Source organism: Amphiura filiformis, chromosome 14, assembly GCF_039555335.1.
Source record: "Amphiura filiformis chromosome 14, Afil_fr2py, whole genome shotgun sequence".
Classification (NCBI taxonomy): Eukaryota; Metazoa; Echinodermata; class Ophiuroidea; order Amphilepidida; family Amphiuridae; genus Amphiura; species Amphiura filiformis.
This window is the reverse complement of record NC_092641.1, coordinates 6,151,482-6,169,453: the sequence shown is the minus strand read 5'-3', so window position 1 is coordinate 6,169,453 and position 17,972 is coordinate 6,151,482. Positions and strand designations below refer to the sequence as shown.

At 34.5% G+C, this 17,972-nt stretch overlaps 2 protein-coding genes across 3 annotated transcripts in view; one reads left to right on the top strand and one right to left on the bottom strand.

The window, feature by feature from the left end:
* LOC140169631 (uncharacterized) overlaps window positions 1-17,972 on the bottom strand; it is a 34,710-nt gene that overhangs the window by 3,370 nt on the left and 13,368 nt on the right. Inside the window, exons 5-8 of one of the 2 annotated variants that reach the window (XM_072192912.1) lie at window positions 17,936-17,969; window positions 12,206-12,321; window positions 11,406-11,439; window positions 3,424-3,557 (exon numbers count right to left, since the gene is read on the bottom strand). In XM_072192912.1, the coding sequence (XP_072049013.1) occupies window positions 3,430-3,557; window positions 11,406-11,439; window positions 12,206-12,321; window positions 17,936-17,969 (312 nt within the window). In that variant the 3' untranslated portion in view covers window positions 3,424-3,429. Of the gene's footprint in view, window positions 1-3,423; window positions 3,558-11,405; window positions 11,440-12,205; window positions 12,322-14,894; window positions 14,929-17,935; window positions 17,970-17,972 lie in introns of both variants that reach the window. The other variant, XM_072192911.1, reaches the window with a different exon arrangement.
* On the top strand, window positions 1,225-1,731 carry LOC140169143 (uncharacterized). Its single transcript, XM_072192401.1, has one exon. It carries the CDS (start codon window positions 1,225-1,227, stop codon window positions 1,729-1,731), a length of 507 nt encoding a protein of 168 aa, XP_072048502.1.

The following is a 17,972-nucleotide window of genomic DNA, read 5'->3' as shown; positions in this document are numbered from 1 at the left end:
ATATAATATGCAATACATGTAACACTTATATCATTTACTTATGTTATGTGAAGATTTAATATGTGAAAATAAAATAATCTGAATCTGAATCTGGTCTTGGCATTGACCTTGAGGGTCGAAGCATTTGCCTTTGCCATGATCTTAAGCGTCAACGCATTGACCTTGGCTTTGCATGGCAGAGCCTTTGCTCCAACATTAGGCCCTGATTTTGTAAAACTTGATATTTTGAATTTTTGAAAGATTACAGATCCTATCTTGACATATTTTGTCACTTTCCGTGTATTTCAAAGTCTGATCATATGTGATGCGATCAAGCAAAATCGCATCACATATGCCCCAATAGATCAGACCTTTTAACACAAAAACAATCTACACAAGATAATTTTACCATAATCAACTAATCTTGATGTGTTCATATTTGTTACCAAGTAAAACCAATTAATGTAAAATAATCTAAGGTCCTACAACTTTTGTTATATCAAATAACTCAACCAGAGTTTTGGAGATTAAATGTGTGTCCTAATGTATTTTAACCAAGTTACCCAAACACACAACGTTTTACAGAAAAGGTTTAAATGTCAGGTTATATACAGGGTATAAAAACGTTTTGATAACATTCTTAAAACATTTTTGAAAACGTGATCTAAAACATTCTAACAGAATGCCATTTAAACTGTTGATATAAATATTTCGCTAAAATGTTTGCCCAAAATATTTTACAATAACTAATATGAATGTTCTCAATCCTCCAGTTATCGTAACATGAAATTTGGAATTGAATCAAAATACTGGACTTTCTACTTTTAGCAATGCTACGTTGCGTGTGATACCATCACATTTCATCAGGCAACCGACCTGGGCTGGTCATTTGAATAACGTTCTATACTTTGATGGTAGCAGGCGGTAGATGTGCATGGTGAAGTAGTTTTGGTTCTTTTAGATCTGACTGCTGCTTTTGACGTTATGAATCATGATGTGCTATTGAAACGTATGGAAAATCGTTATGGAATGTCTGGCTCTGTCCTCGTTTGGTTAAGATCGAACCTCTTCGGTAGAGTTCAGTCAGTGGTCATCGACGGTATCAAATCTGAACCTTTTGTGCTATCAGTACTAGGACCCGTTGGCTTTCCAATGTACACTGCTCCGCTGGAAGATATTATAAGATCTCATGATGGAGTGCAGCTTATGGTGTATGCAGATGACACACAATAATTGTACATGATCATGAATTTAGCTAATAGAGATCAAGCTATTTCTCGCTTGGAGAATTGTGTCAGTGATGTGAAGCAATGGATGATTTCTAACAGACTGATGTGGAATGATGGGAAGACGGAAATCCTTCATATTACATCAAAATTTGTCAAGAACATCACGCCATTGGATTGTTTTCAAATAGGTTCCTGTGTTGTTAGCCCTGTTTCCAAAGCACGCAATCTAGGTGTCATTCTTGACCATCAGCTGACTTTGTCCTCTCCTGTAAACTCTGTGTGCCAGTCGGCAAATCTGTCTCTCCGGAAGATCGGACAAATCCGCAAATTTCTTAATCTCGCTACAGCAGAGAAATTGGTTCATGCCTTTGTTAGTTCCAGGCTGGACTACTGCAATAGTGCACTGTTTGAACTTCCTGAATGTGAGCTCCGCAAGATTCAGCAGGTACAGAACGCAAGTATGGTTGCCCTAGTCAAGAAACGCCAGCACATATCGCCAGTACTTCGCCAATTGCGTACATAACAGAACTGCTTGAGGAATATGTACCATCACGCTCGTTGAGGTCAGTTTCCATGCGACTGCCGAAGCAGCCCAAGTCATCCACATCATATGGGCGAAGGTCTTTCGCAGTTGCTGCCCCTGCACTTTGGAAGAGTATTCCTTTATCTCTGAAATCAGCTCCCTCTGTGGACAGTTTTAAGGCAATGCTGAAGACGCATCCTTATAATTCTTATCTTTTTATCATGTTAATACTGATTTTGTTTGCCATTTGTTTATAAACATCATTGCTGCAATATTTTGTTTGGTTTTAGATTACTTTTAAGGTGTAGTTTTTAATATCCAGTGTCATCAATCAATTTTAATCTGTTGTATGGGTATTATTATTATTATTATTATTATTATTATTATTATTATTATTATTATTATTATTAAGTAGTGATGTAACAGGATTAATTACCATAACAACGGGTTTGTTCTATTTTTTAATGTATTGCCCTGCACAAGAAGTTACGTAGTTCATTTACATTGTACATAGATTATCAAAGAGCAGGGATAAAGACCTTGATCAAAATTCTATTCGCCGTCGAATGTAACAGGATTAACTACCATAGCAAAAGATGAATACAATTTTCGAATAGATCGCCCTGCACTACAACGTTCACGCGGTACCTATAAATATAAGTCGTGTTCACACGGTCGGACATTAGTGACTTATTACCGGTAATAAGTCACTTATTATAGGTAATAGCTTTCTGAAGATATTGTGTGAAAGATGGAAATAGCACCATTTTTGGAGAAAGCCGCGCAAGGGGTATGCGTTTGGAGAAAGCAGCGCAAGGTGATAAGTGTGTGGAAAAAGCAACGCTATTTTGTGTGAGGATTGTATTCGCAAGGATATTTATCAATGCAAGTGTACAACGGACTTCGATGATTTTCGCAGGACAAGTGAATAAGGATATACATCAGCCGTCCAGAACATTGCAAGAACTCTATGTTACCATCAAGAAGAAGAATGCTGGCTAAGTACTGATTAGTTTAAAGAATAATTATATTTGATTATTTTGATTATGATTATGATTTGATTATGTGCATTTGTTGTCATATATTGTACCAATCGTATCTTACTTTCAATTAAAGACTTCGTGTGAATTTGGGTACAAGGTGATTTTGGCCTTGAGTCAGTACGACTCGTAACACCGGTATTAAGTGACTTAATGTCCGACCGTGTGAACACGACTAGCAGTGAGGAATTCAACCTGTTTGTAGTGCAGGGCGATCTATTAAAAAATGGATTCATCTATTGCTATGATTACAGACATCAAGTCGTGTTCACACGGTCGGACATAAGTCACTCCGGTAATAAGTCACTTATGGCAATACATTCAAAAATAGTGTGACCCATTGCTATGGTAATTAATCATGTTACATCAATTATACTTCTACGGTGAATAGGGTGATTATATAATAGGATTTATACATGTCTCAAGGAGTGCATGGAAAACAATACAAATACCTGTTACGAACACCACATCATAGCAATTACGGTGTTAAGAATACCACAGCATAGCAGGTGAATGTATTGTACTCCACACTGCGTTCTTGGAGGATAATCCAGGCTAGCCTCCAACAGGTGACCTGATGAGGACATCGTGAATATGCCCTGTACGTGTTACCATTGATCAACTATATAATTGAATAATTATGTTTACTTACCCGTTTTTATGGTATGCATTCAAATTTGTTTTCGGCACCTTTGCATTTACATGCCATACCCCTCATTTTTACTTCTTTTCCATCTTCGACATCTGATTGTCCTGGTATTCCGTCTACTTTTCCCGAACAACCCGCTGATAATAGAAATGATAATAATAATAATAATAATAATAATAATAATAATAATAATAATAATAATAATAATAATAATAATAATAATAATAATAAATTGAAATAAATAAATAAATAAATAAATAGATAAATAAATAAATAAATAAATAAATAAATAAATAAATAAATAAATAAATAAATAAATAAATACATAAATAAATATTAAACTTGTTTTCTGCATACTTGTGGAATACAATTCAATGCAGTTGTGCTTAACAACAAAAACAAATTTGATTAGGTCAAATTGCAGACACAAATTGTGGCAATTGACCTACTCAAACTATACCATTTCGCTCATTCCCGAAAGACTTTGCGATGGAAACCGAGACTATGTCACCATCGATGCCTTCCATGGTCACTGAGCATGTGCACATTGATCGACATGACGTATTCTCGATTTCAATCGTAAAGACAATTGGGATATAGCGAAAAGGCGATATTGTCTATGCAGACGATGGAGGGTCGAGTTTCATTTTCTTAATCTGTATATTTTTTTACTATCTAAGCATTGTTCCTATTCAACTTTTCAGTTAAAAATATCAACAAGCCAATCACCTCATATAATTCCAAGAAAATCATGCTTACAAAGGGTTTAGTAATATTTTTTAAGTCTAATTGATTTGCGAATCTTCTAGAGAAAAGACACATGTTGATAATAATAATTTACTGCGTATAGTGATAGTGAGCACGCTATCCTCAACTTTCTTTTTCTCGTCTTGTTTTTTTTTTTTCTTCAAATTGTATTCTATCATATTTTTCATGTTTTACAACGCCTTGGATGAAATTTATTTAAGAAATAAAGGGTAATGCATTATCCTTTACACGAAAATAATGTGTCCGAGGCAGTAAAAACGTAAATAATGGGTAAATATTACCACAAAATAGTGAGATTTAAAGAGAAAATATCACATTTTTGCCCAAATATTTCAAGTTGTTTACTTCAAGGTGGAGCGCGTACGCTTAAGTGACAGCGCGTATCGCGGAAATAATGCACGCGCAACCAAGCGTAATGCTGTGCGTAGAATGTGTTAGGGCGCTCGACCCATTATTGCAGAATAATGGGCTCTCACGTGACGCGTTTTAACAAATCACAGTGCGCGATTTTGAATAATGGGTCGTGGGGGTAATAGAATTCTAGATAAATGGCGCTTTACAAATTCTTATTTCTATTTCTGTTTCTAAGCAAATTAATGAGCAATAGAGAATAATAAAAAGTCTTAGACGTTTGACTTCATAACACATGGTATTTTTTCATTTGCAGATCCACTATTGCCATTACGTTGTGACATTCCACGCTCAGCATCTCGAGTAAATATCAGTATTATCTCCAAGTTAAGGTTAAAACAAGCTTTCAGCACACGAAAATTGAATACATGAATACAAAACCCACCCAAGTCCATACTTTGGCCAAATTGAGTTAAGCATGAGAAATTGTTGCTATACATACTATGTATTACATAGGCCTGTCATATATATGAAAGAACAACTCGAATTCATCCTCTGTGTCTATGAGCATGTGAAAAATAGAATGTATGAAAGAACCACCAAAGTTCAAGATTTGAGTCTTGTAATACATTGATTGAAATCCAGTATGTATAAAAAGTCTACTTGTAACACATTTATTGCTTGAGAGTGACTTTTGAAAAAAAATGGGTTTAATCAAGGAAAGTGTGTGGTTTATATTACATGGTGGTATGCTTATCAACATTATACATACCTGTGTGCTTTATTTTGTATTATCTTACTAGTGGTAATCTCATTCCAACATTGTTGTCTTTGTATATGATTCAAAAAATCACCCAAGTCCAGCATTTAAATTGAACCCCGCGAAGTCCCTGAAATGCTAATCGTCATACCTAATACAGTTTAACCCACTCATTTGCACGTAAAACTTACCATATTGACCAGGTAAATCTAACTGTAGGAATTAAAATGATACACATGTTTTTTTCTCAAAATCACTTCCCATGGACTTGGGTGGGTTTTGAATTCATGTATTCAATTGCATGTCTTGATTTATGACATACATGTCCTCCTCAAAAGCACTCCATATCATGCATTCTTATAGTACATTTATAGTGACCTGACACCTCATTATAAGTTTTCGGTCGTTCCATACACCGTAAGAGGTAAAACGAGTTGCATTCATACAACCAATAGAAATCGACAGGCCATAATAACAAAACATGGTTTTCGTAATCACATTGGACGCAATAACTTTCAATAAGACTTTTTATTATGTATTATTGATATTAGTATTACAAAGACATGTTTGTGTTTTGTTCCTTTGCTGATATATATTTATATTATAGTTAACTGTATTTAAAGCGTACACACTCAGATTGGAACATTTATTATAGGCCTATCACATTAAACAGTTATATTTTGGTCACGATGAAATTATTACAGTAAAAGTAGAACACGCGTAACATACAAATATTTTCAGTTGGCCTTTTGAATGTCCTGTAAACCATATAGACGAATCCAATTTCACGCATTCCTACACCTCAATGGCTGGGTCCCTGCCGGCTCCATTTCACCTAAAATGTGAAATGATGCGGCCTTGGCGGGGATTTTAAACTGCATTCTATCACCCGTGTTACAAGAAGACAAAAGAATAATGACAGTTTACAACACAATAGAATCAAACATCGATTTTTAAGCGGCTTTAATCCACCCAATTGGGCAGTCACAAAGCTTCACAACACCAGTTTGGTGCTGCGGAGACCCAATAATGGCCGACCAAATCCTGACCATGACTTGGCTTGTTGGATTCGTCTATAAAACCTGTTCATACCCATTCACATGAATCATACTGTTATGGGATATATCCCAACATTCCTTGCCGTAAAAACAACAAAATGGCTTGTTCCACAGTAAAGACATACAAAATACTTCACGTTCAATGTTTAATTGAATTCTCGCTTTGTCTAAAAAGAAGCTCAATGCTTAATTAAATTTAAGTTTTCAGAAGCTATATCCACATGCCCAGTAATATGAGTGGTCTTAGTTATTTACAATTTTGTATGTTTACTCTTCAGATCCACTGCAATGCATGCAGGGATAGCACTTATTGCTGAAAGGACCCTTGTCCCCATCTTATCACAAATATATCCTACCTATCTCAATATGCAAGAGGTGTCAGGCTAATATAAAAATACTATAGTTCATTATAATTTCAGGAATTTCCATATTTATATTTTCATGCATCCCTGTTAATACAACTTTATTCAATAGGCCAAATAGTATATGGGGAAATGTCATTTATTTTTTGCTTTCATTTTTTTCATACACAATCTTGCCACCAAGGTTTTTCTTAAGCAGAATTTTATGTAGAATCAAAATATCATGGGTGTCATTTTTTAAAAACTTGTTCTTGGGTGTTTTTTTGGCGGTTTTTGGCAACTATCATATTTTTCAATAATTCATATGTTTTCCGCCCAATTTCCATTTTATTTGCTGTATAATATGAACTAATGTGTGCTGAATATTTTTTAATAAAAATTAATGGTCAAATGTTATCCCAGAAGAAATTTGGTCAGACACTTTTATCAAATTGGGTGATTGTAGGTGTTTTTGGGTGTTTTTGGGTGCTTTTGGGTGCAATTTATAATGTATATATATAGAGTGTTTTCAAATGTGAAAAGATAACAAGTTTGTCACTATTCGCCGTAGAAGTGACGTCATAATTGGATTAACTACCATAGCAATAGATATATACAATTTTTGACTCTATCGCCCTGCACTACAAGCAGGTTGCACTCATCACATGTGTATGTCTGCATTCATAGATTGAATATAATACCGCTCTTTTCCAAAAATACTAATCTTACAGGTGCGAGTGATCAGCACGATATGAATAATCTATAGAGTTACGGTCCAGGTCTTTCCCTGTTCTTTGACATCTATGGTTCAACTTTAGGTACCATGTAAACTTTGTACAGTGCAGAGCGATATAGTCAACAATTGTATTCATCTGTTGCTATGGTAGCCTTACGTCACTTATAGCGAATGCATGTACATTTTGATATAAAAACTCGACCGTAGGCCTAGTACTACCCAGTTTATAAGTCCTGTGGCCTTTTGATAATGACAATGTGCCACCTATCCTAGCATGTTGTTTGGGTCACAAGTAACGTATTTATACATGTTTACAAAAATCCAGATGCAGCAGAAGGCGGCCATCTTGTTTTTTCAAACTGGCGCCCATTTTGCAAAATATTTCCAATATTTTTTCAAACTGCCCCTTCCCAATGTGGTTTATTGGCACAGTAGCAATGGTTTTATTGGCACAGTAGCATTTGTTTTAGGCTTGTTGTATTAGTTTTATCATGTTGGCATGCAGTAGCACCAATATTGATGATTTCAAATTCAAAATGGCCGCCAAGAATTCAAAATGGCCACCGAAATCAATTTATTTCCTTCAATCATACAATGAGCCTATATCAAGCTGGTAAAATAGGAGATTGGACATGTGCCATGAATATTAAAATAATAACACACACAAATCCGATACTAAATTCCCCCCCCCCCACCCCTTGTGCAAGTTGACCTATATATGTTTATCACATTTAAATGATGACTTCATTTTGCATATTATAACATTTTAAAATGCCATAGAAAATGTTTCTTGGCCCATACGTGTATCCTTTAAACAAGAACAAGAGCAGTTGGTGGTGCTAGTTTGGGCTGCAGGCTGTATCAATACATCCATAAGCCCATGGCAGCAGGGGAGGGGGTTCTTCAAATATTTTGAACGGAGATGTGCCACACAGATTTTCGGATGATGACTTTTCTATACCTTCTTTTTACTGTTTCTGCAACCCATCAGTATACCAATTTTCCACAAAATGGACCCAAATTTGCCCTAATTGGGTGCATTTAAGGGTACTTCTTGTCCTGATGTGCCCATTTGGTTGCATTGGTCTCCACTGAAAACCCACCCATCGATATATCAATATTGCTAAAAAATATACCCCCAAACTATGGCAACTTCCTGTACACCTTCAAATAGGAAAAAAAAATTAGGGGTATTGAGAACTGCAGGGTAAAGGGTACCGAGTGATCCCACAAATGGGTTATGGGTCCTGGGGGATGGACTTATATAGGGTATCTAGGGATGGAGTTAGGGATACCAGGGATGGGATAAAGAGTACCGGAGACAACATTAGGTATATCAAGAATGGGGTTAGAAATACCAAGGACATGTTTAGGGGTGACCATGAAAGAAGGTTAGGTGTACCAATGACAGGGTTCCCCGAAGGTCCCAGGGACAACAGTTTATGGGTCCAGGTGAAGGGATTAGGGGTTCCAGGAATGTGATTAGGGGTATCAACAATGGGGCTTGGGGTATCAAGGAACAGGGCTAGGGATTCCGGAGACGAGGGTTTGGGGTTCCAGGAATGGGGAGAGCCCCATGGTCAGTGTTAGGGGATCTAGGGATATGGTAAGGGGACTGGGGATAGAGTTAAGTGCCTCAGGGTTTGGATAATGGGTACCAGGGACAGAGGATAGGACTAGTGGTACTAAGGACTGTGCAGGGTAAAGGGTACAACGGGTTATGGGTCCCGGTGAAGGGGTTATGGTTTCAGGGATGACCAGTCATGGGTTCCAGGAATGGGGTTAGAGGTCACATGGTCATGTTTGAGGTCCCAGGGATAGGATGAGGTACTGGGGATTGAGTTAGGGTTCCCAGGGTTGGGGTACTGGGTACCATGCAGGAACGGGGTAAGGGGTACCGGGCACTGGGTAAGGGGAACCGTATGTGGGGTTACAGGTGCCGAAGATGGGATTAGGGGTCTGTCTAGTCTCGGGGACAGACTTTTTAGGTTTTAGGAATGGAGTTAAAGGTCCCGTAGTAGGTTTAAGGTTAGGATAGGGTTAGGGTTAGGGGTACTGGGGATGAAGTTTGGGGGTTCCAGGTTTGGCGTTAGGAGTCCCAGGGATGACATTAGGAGTAATGACGACTGTGCAAGGACGACTGTACTGGAGTAAGAGACGTAGGGTACTAAGGATGTGGTTAACAGTGGCGTAGGGTCATAGCGGCGGGGGGTGCCAAGGATGGGGTTATGGGCTAGCTGGCCCCGAGTACATAATCCAGGTTATGGGCCACTGGGTCCATGGATGGGTCTAGGAGTCCCAGGGATGGGTAGTGGTACTGGCCAGGGATGGGGATAGATGTACCAAAAATACACGGTTATGAGAACCGAAGAGGATATGGGTAGGAGCATTCGGGTACTAGTACGGGGATACATGTTATGGGGTAGGCCTACATGAACAGGTATCAGAGTACGATGTACATTTAGCAGGGTACATGGTTATGAGGTACCGAGTTAAGGGTATTGGGTACAGATTAGGATTACGGGTTAGGGTATGGGTATGCGCTGGCCCAGAGTATACATCAAACTTGGCGGGAACATAATTATCATTATCATATCCTGAGGAGACGGATGAAGACATTTAAGGTGGAATAAGGTTACAGATCTTAAATTCGGGAACTATTTTATAGAAGAAATTATATCGTAGAAAATTATAGGTGAGCATTTGAATGTGGTGTGGTGTGTATTTGCAGTGTATTATGGAGTTTGTGTATGTGTTGGTATATTAATTAACATGTTACTTGCTTAAACTTATATTTTACAATGCTCATTATAATGTTTGGAGGAAATAAGTTGAATTTGGCAGCCATTTTGAATTTTTGGAGGCCATTTTGAATATCAAAGTCGTCGATGTTAGTGTATACGTCATAAATAATATCCTAAGCTTAAAACAAATGCTACTGTACCAATAAATTCACAATAGGAAGGGTCAGTTTGAACAATATTGGGAATGAATTGCCAAAATGGGCGCCGTTTTGAAAAATAAGATGGCCACCAACTGCTGCATCTGGAATTTTGTAGACATGTAGGCCCCTATAAATATGTTACTTCGGACCTAAACAACATATTAGGATAGGTGGCACATTGTCATCAAAAAAAGGCCACGGGATTTAGTTTGCCAAGGCAACTTTCCGCCCCCAAACACCCATCAAAAATGCAACAACAAAAAATCCGCCCAAAAAACACCCAAAAATATAAGCATTTAAACACATTTCTTCAATATTTGAGGTAGTTCATATTAAAGTGTATTTAAAGTTTGGAATGATAATATAAAAGCCTTTAAATGCAATATATGACTTAAATAAGTTGATTTTTATGCCATAATATATGCCAAATACTGAAAATCAGAATTCGCCCAAAATCCGCCCAAAAAACACCCAAGAACAGCTTTAAAAAAATGACACCCATGATTTTTGGAATCCTCACAAAATGTTGATTCAGAAAAACCTAATTTGCAAGATTGTGTATGAAAGTTTTGAAAAAACACAATTCCCCATATACTAAAAAAGAGATTTGTCTCATGTCCCATGGGAGTTTGAAGTCTAATGCGGTAGTCGTTTTTTATTTTTCGTTTTATCAATAAATCAGGTTTTCGGGGGGTTACCCCCTTAACACTCACCGGTTTTGGTCCAATATGTTTTGCCAATAGCAATTTGTCTTCATGTTTTAAAATAAAATAAAAATTATGAAATAAAATTTCATTGTTGAACGTTTTTACCACCAAAAACCTATGTTTTGGCCTTATAGTTTCTTACATAACTATATTATTGTTTTATGCATACCTATATTATAGTTTCATGCACCCCCATAATGACATTATGATAGGGATATATGGCATTTGTCAGTATAATTCCATGTCAAATGACCTTGTGAAGTTTCTTGAATTGAATTATAGACATAGAATTAATTTACAGATTTTCAACGCACACTTACCTCTCTTTACTTCAAACATGTACTCTTCTACGGACTATAAAAATGGAAACAAATCAAATTAAAATTAATTAATTACTTTTTTTTCTTATACTGTTTTTGTATTGCGCCTAGAACATCTTGTTTTGATGGTATGTTAAGTTATGGTAAGTTAAGTTAAAATATTAATCGGAGAAGGGCATTAATGCTCAGACCTTTATAGCCTTAGACGCTCACATCGTGATCCACGGCCTCACACTTACTTATTCCCAACAAGTTGAGATAAATATGCCAAAAGAAACCAATGATTACCTTATAGGCTTTCTTGAAGATTCAATCTGTCGTTTGACAAAGATGTGGTCTAATTTGTATTTTTGGGTTGTCCCCAGCCCGAAAGCACAACACTATATTATATGAGCGCTGCAATATTGTCATGTAATATTACATACAAATGCGGGCAAATGCAATGTCCGAATGAACTAAAATTTCGAAAATAAGCGTTTTTCGTAAATATCTATTGATCCATACCCTTAAAAAAATGTTGAAATCACGAAATACCTCTTTAGGACTGCCTTGAGGAATCTGATAACAACGTTTGCATAGTATTTTTGTGGGACCTGAGAGCTAGCATATCAGACATATAGAATTACATTCTGAATACGAGGAATGTCCTTCTGATATCAAATAATTCGATATACATGTCATACAACTTTTATGGGAAATTATTAAAATTTGATATTTAACAGAAGTATACTTTATGAATCTAATGATATGAACTTAAAGTGTATGTAGCTGGGAAGAAAAGCCGACCATCAATTACTTACGCGTTTTTTTGGTGAGCATACAAACTTGCTTGCGGCAGCGTTGCATTTACACACCATTTCATCCTTTTCTACTTCTGCTCCATCACTGACTGATTTGCCATTAGCAAAACAATCTCCTGGTAATAATAATAATAATAATAATAATAATAATAATAATAATAATAATAATAATAATAATAATAATCATAATAATAACACTAATAATAATAATAATAATAATAATAATAATAATAATAATAATAATAATAATAGAAATAATAATAATAGAAATAAATAAATTTAATAAATAAATTAATAAATAGATAGATAAATAAATAAATAACATCTTGACACTCCACATTCTGGTTTCTGAAGAGTGAGCAAGACCTCACGAAACAGTTCTGTAAAACTGCAGTGTAGTTTTATTCCTTGTTTGTAATAAATATAAATAAAATAAAATAAATAAATAAATAAATAAATAAATGAATAAATAAATAAATAAATAAATAAATAAATAAATAAATAAATAAATAAATAAATAAATAAATAAATAAATAAACTTGTGGAAAAAATCAATGCAGCTGGATAACAAGAGATAGAATATTGATTAGATATCAAAGGTCATGACAAGAATTGCAGACACAAATTGATTTAGGGCGATTAACCCTAGAACTTAATATTTTTTATCCGTTACAAAAAAACGCGCGCGCTTACGCACAGTCCATCTAAGATAATCGTAGATCCATCCTTTGCGCTCATTTTAATGATAAAATTTTTACCCCCAGCACCTTACCCGGGGGTAGGACTGGTCATCAAAGATAACCATAGAGGGGGGAGTTGGCGAGGCCCACCATTGGTTTATAAAGTAAAATCAATGATTTCATTTCGCTCCTGTGAAATTATTCCAAGAGCTACTGACTTTTTACTTGTTATTGTTAGTTAAGTTAAAATAGTCATTTCCTTTCATATTTAGGAAAACAATTAGTGAATATCGCATTTTTGTAGAATTTTATCCGAAAATCAATTGTGCCTATACTTTTGTACATGTCAGATTTTCCCAAATTTGCATGGGCGCCCTCACAGTATGACGTTATAGCGACATTATGTGGGGAATGTTTGTACTTATTTTGGTATCACTGGATGATAAGACTATAGCTATACATTGGTACCAAATATAAGGGTATTTGACGTTTATAATTGAAAATTAGGGGGTTCGTAGTCCGTGTTATAAAATATGGCTCAGTAGTTCTAGGCTAACCCAGCAAACACAAAACGTTTTCGACATCATTCGCAAAACGTTAGAAAAGGATGCCAGAAAACTTGTAAATGTCGGGTTATGTAAAGGATACATAAAGGGTATAAAACGTTTTCATAACATTCAAAAAATTTGTTGATAACCTACTGCAAATATGCAAGCATAATGTTATTTAAGTGTTAACAAAATATTTGGCAAAAAATGTTTGCAAACAATATTTTACAATAACATTTTGAACACAATTTTAAAATATTGTTGTAGTGTGTTTTCACACAAAACGTTTTAAAACGTTTCCATGACCTTTATATAACCCGACATTAAAGATATTAAAACGTTTTTATCTAAACCAAAACCCAACATATAACATGTGTTTCAAAAACATTTTTGTGTTTGCTGGGAACAAAATAGAGCATTTCGGTCATTCCCGAAAGCCTTTACGATTGAAATTGAGGGTCGAGTTTCATTTTCTACATTTTCGTGAAATGTTATTTGCCCCTAAATAATTTGATATAATCAAGAATCGAATGTTTTTGCATAAAACTTAATCTGTATATTTTTGTCTAAGCATTATTTCTATTCCATTATGTATATAGAACTTATTAGGTATGTTAAAAATATCAAGAAACCAATCATCCCATTAAAATCCAAGAAAATCATGCTTTCAGTAGGTTTAGTGTTTGTAAGTCTGGTTTGTTTAAGAATCTTCTAGAGAAATGACACATACAAAATATTTTATGGTGTATAGGAAGTCATAGTATTCTTACAGTGCAGTCCCAATATTGCCATTACGCTGTGACCTGTTGTTACCTTCAATTTTCGACATATATAGCACACAATGTCCTCTTCAAAAGCATTTCATATGATATTTCCTTATATTATAATGGCATGCGTCCCCATATTATCATCCCATGCATCCCTATATTGAGATACTATATAACATCCCTATATAACAGTTTCATGCATTATAGTTTCTTGTATCCTATGTTACTATTTTATGCATATCTAAACTGGCCTCAAAAAGAAACTTATAATTTTTCACAAGGTCATATCTTAAAATCCTCTCCATAAAAATGAACAACAGCAAAATGCACTGACATGCAACACCTTCCTGGACCACATTCACAAGTTTCTTTTTGAGGCCAGTTTATATTATAGTTTCTTGATTCTTTATTATAATTTCATGCATCCCTTAATTATAGTTTGATTCATCCCTATGTTATAATTGTATGCATACAATTGTTTCACATACCCCTATAAATAACAATATAATGGGGATATGGAAATTGTCAGCAGCAGTGTGGGCTTGTGATCGGATACCGTTATTTATAATGTTTTTGTTTCATAAATATATATGGCATTTGTCAATATAATTCCATGTCTAATGACCTTGTGAAGTTTCTTGAATTGAATTATAGAAATACAATTAATTTACAGATTTTCAAAGCACACACTTACCTCTCTTTCCTTCAAACATGTACTCTTCTACGGACTGTAAAAAATGGAAACAAGTCAAATTAAAATTAATTAATTACTTTTTTAATTTTTTACTGCTTTTGTATTGCACCTTGAACATCTTGTTTTGATAGTTATAAATCCATTAAGTTAAGGTAAGTTAAGTTAAAATGATAACCGGGGAGGGACATTAATGCTCAGCCCTTAGCCATTAAACGGTCACATCGATATCCACGGCCTCACCCCTACTTATTCCAAAAAAGTTGAGATTTATATACCAAGAGAAACCAATGATTACCTCATGATTGTGCGCATATTAAATTATAGGCTTTCTTGAAGATTGGGTCGTTTGACAAAATATGTCGTCCAATTTGTATTTTCGGGTTGTCCCCAGTCCGAAATTACAACACTGTAGCATATTGGACGCTGCAATATTGCCACGTAAAAATTATGCATAACATGCAAATGAGGGCAAATGCAATGTCTGAATTAACTGATATTTTGGAAATGAGCGTTTTTCGTGGATATCTATTGATCCATACCCTTAAAAATGTTGAAATCACGAAGTACCCCTTTAGGGCTGCCTCGAGGAATCGGATAACAACGTTTGCACAGTATTTTTGTGGGACCTGAGAGCACATCAGACATATCGAATTACGTTCTGAATACGAGGAATGTCCTTCTGATATCAAATAATTCGATATAATGGAAATTATTAAAATTTGATATTTAACAGAAGAAGTAAACTTTATGAATCTAATGATATGAACTTAAAGTGTATGTAGCTGGGAAGAAAAGCCGACCATCAATTACTTACGCGTTTTTTGGTGAGCATACAAACTTGCTTGCGGCAGCGTTGCATTTACACACAATTTCATCCTTTTCTACTTCTGCTCCATCACTGACTGATTTGCCATTAGCAAAACAATCTCCTGGTAATAATAATAATAATAATAATAATAATAATAATAATAATAATAATAATAATAATAATAATAATCATCATAATAATAAATAATAATAATAATAATAATAATAATAATAATAATAATAATAATAATAATAATAATAATAGAAATAATAATAATAGAAATAAATAAATTTAATAAATAAATTAATAAATAGATAGATAAATAAATAAATAACATCTTGACACTCCACATTCTGGTTTCTGAAGAGTGAGCAAGACCTCACGAAACAGTTCTGTAAAACTGCAGTGTAGTTTTATTCCTTGTTTGTAATAAATATAAATAAAATAAAATAAATAAATAAATAAATAAATAAATGAATAAATAAATAAATAAATAAATAAATAAATAAATAAATAAATAAATAAATAAATAAATAAATAAACTTGTGGAAAAAATCAATGCAGCTGGATAACAAGAGATAGAATATTGATTAGATATCAAAGGTCATGACAAGAATTGCAGACACAAATTGATTTAGGGCGATTAACCCTAGAACTTAATATTTTTATCCGTTACAAAAAACGCGCGCGCTTACGCACAGTCCATCTAAGATAATCGTAGATCCATCCTTTGCGCTCATTTTAATGATAAAATTTTTACCCCCAGCACCTTACCCGGGGGTAGGACTGGTCATCAAAGATAACCATAGAGGGGGGAGTTGGCGAGGCCCACCATTGGTTTATAAAGTAAAATCAATGATTTCATTTCGCTCCTGTGAAATTATTCCAAGAGCTACTGACTTTTTACTTGTTATTGTTAGTTAAGTTAAAATAGTCATTTCCTTTCATATTTAGGAAAACAATTAGTGAATATCGCATTTTTGTAGAATTTTATCCGAAAATCAATTGTGCCTATACTTTTGTACATGTCAGATTTTCCCAAATTTGCATGGGCGCCCTCACAGTATGACGTTATAGCGACATTATGTGGGGAATGTTTGTACTTATTTTGGTATCACTGGATGATAAGACTATAGCTATACATTGGTACCAAATATAAGGGTATTTGACGTTTATAATTGAAAATTAGGGGGTTCGTAGTCCGTGTTATAAAATATGGCTCAGTAGTTCTAGGCTAACCCAGCAAACACAAAACGTTTTCGACATCATTCGCAAAACGTTAGAAAAGGATGCCAGAAAACTTGTAAATGTCGGGTTATGTAAAGGATACATAAAGGGTATAAAACGTTTTCATAACATTCAAAAAATTTGTTGATAACCTACTGCAAATATGCAAGCATAATGTTATTTAAGTGTTAACAAAATATTTGGCAAAAAATGTTTGCAAACAATATTTTACAATAACATTTTGAACACAATTTTAAAATATTGTTGTAGTGTGTTTTCACACAAAACGTTTTAAAACGTTTCCATGACCTTTATATAACCCGACATTAAAGATATTAAAACGTTTTTATCTAAACCAAAACCCAACATATAACATGTGTTTCAAAAACATTTTTGTGTTTGCTGGGAACAAAATAGAGCATTTCGGTCATTCCCGAAAGCCTTTACGATTGAAATTGAGGGTCGAGTTTCATTTTCTACATTTTCGTGAAATGTTATTTGCCCCTAAATAATTTGATATAATCAAGAATCGAATGTTTTTGCATAAAACTTAATCTGTATATTTTTTGTCTAAGCATTATTTCTATTCCATTATGTATATAGAACTTATTAGGTATGTTAAAAATATCAAGAAACCAATCATCCCATTAAAATCCAAGAAAATCATGCTTTCAGTAGGTTTAGTGTTTGTAAGTCTGGTTTGTTTAAGAATCTTCTAGAGAAATGACTCATACAATTAATTGATGGCGTTTAGTGATATATAGTGAGCTTTCTATCCAAAGTATGTAAGCAAATTAATGAGCAACAAAAAATAATAGGAAGTCTCAGACGCACAACTTCATAACACATGGTATTCTTACAGTGCAGATACCGTTATTTACATAATGTTTTTGTTTCATAAATATAAAATGGCATTTGTCAATATAATTCCATGTCTTATGAACTTGTGAAGTTTCTTGAATTGAATTTAAAAATTAATTTACAGATTTTCAACGCGAACATTTACCTCTCTTTACTTCAAACATGTACTCTTCTGCGGACTG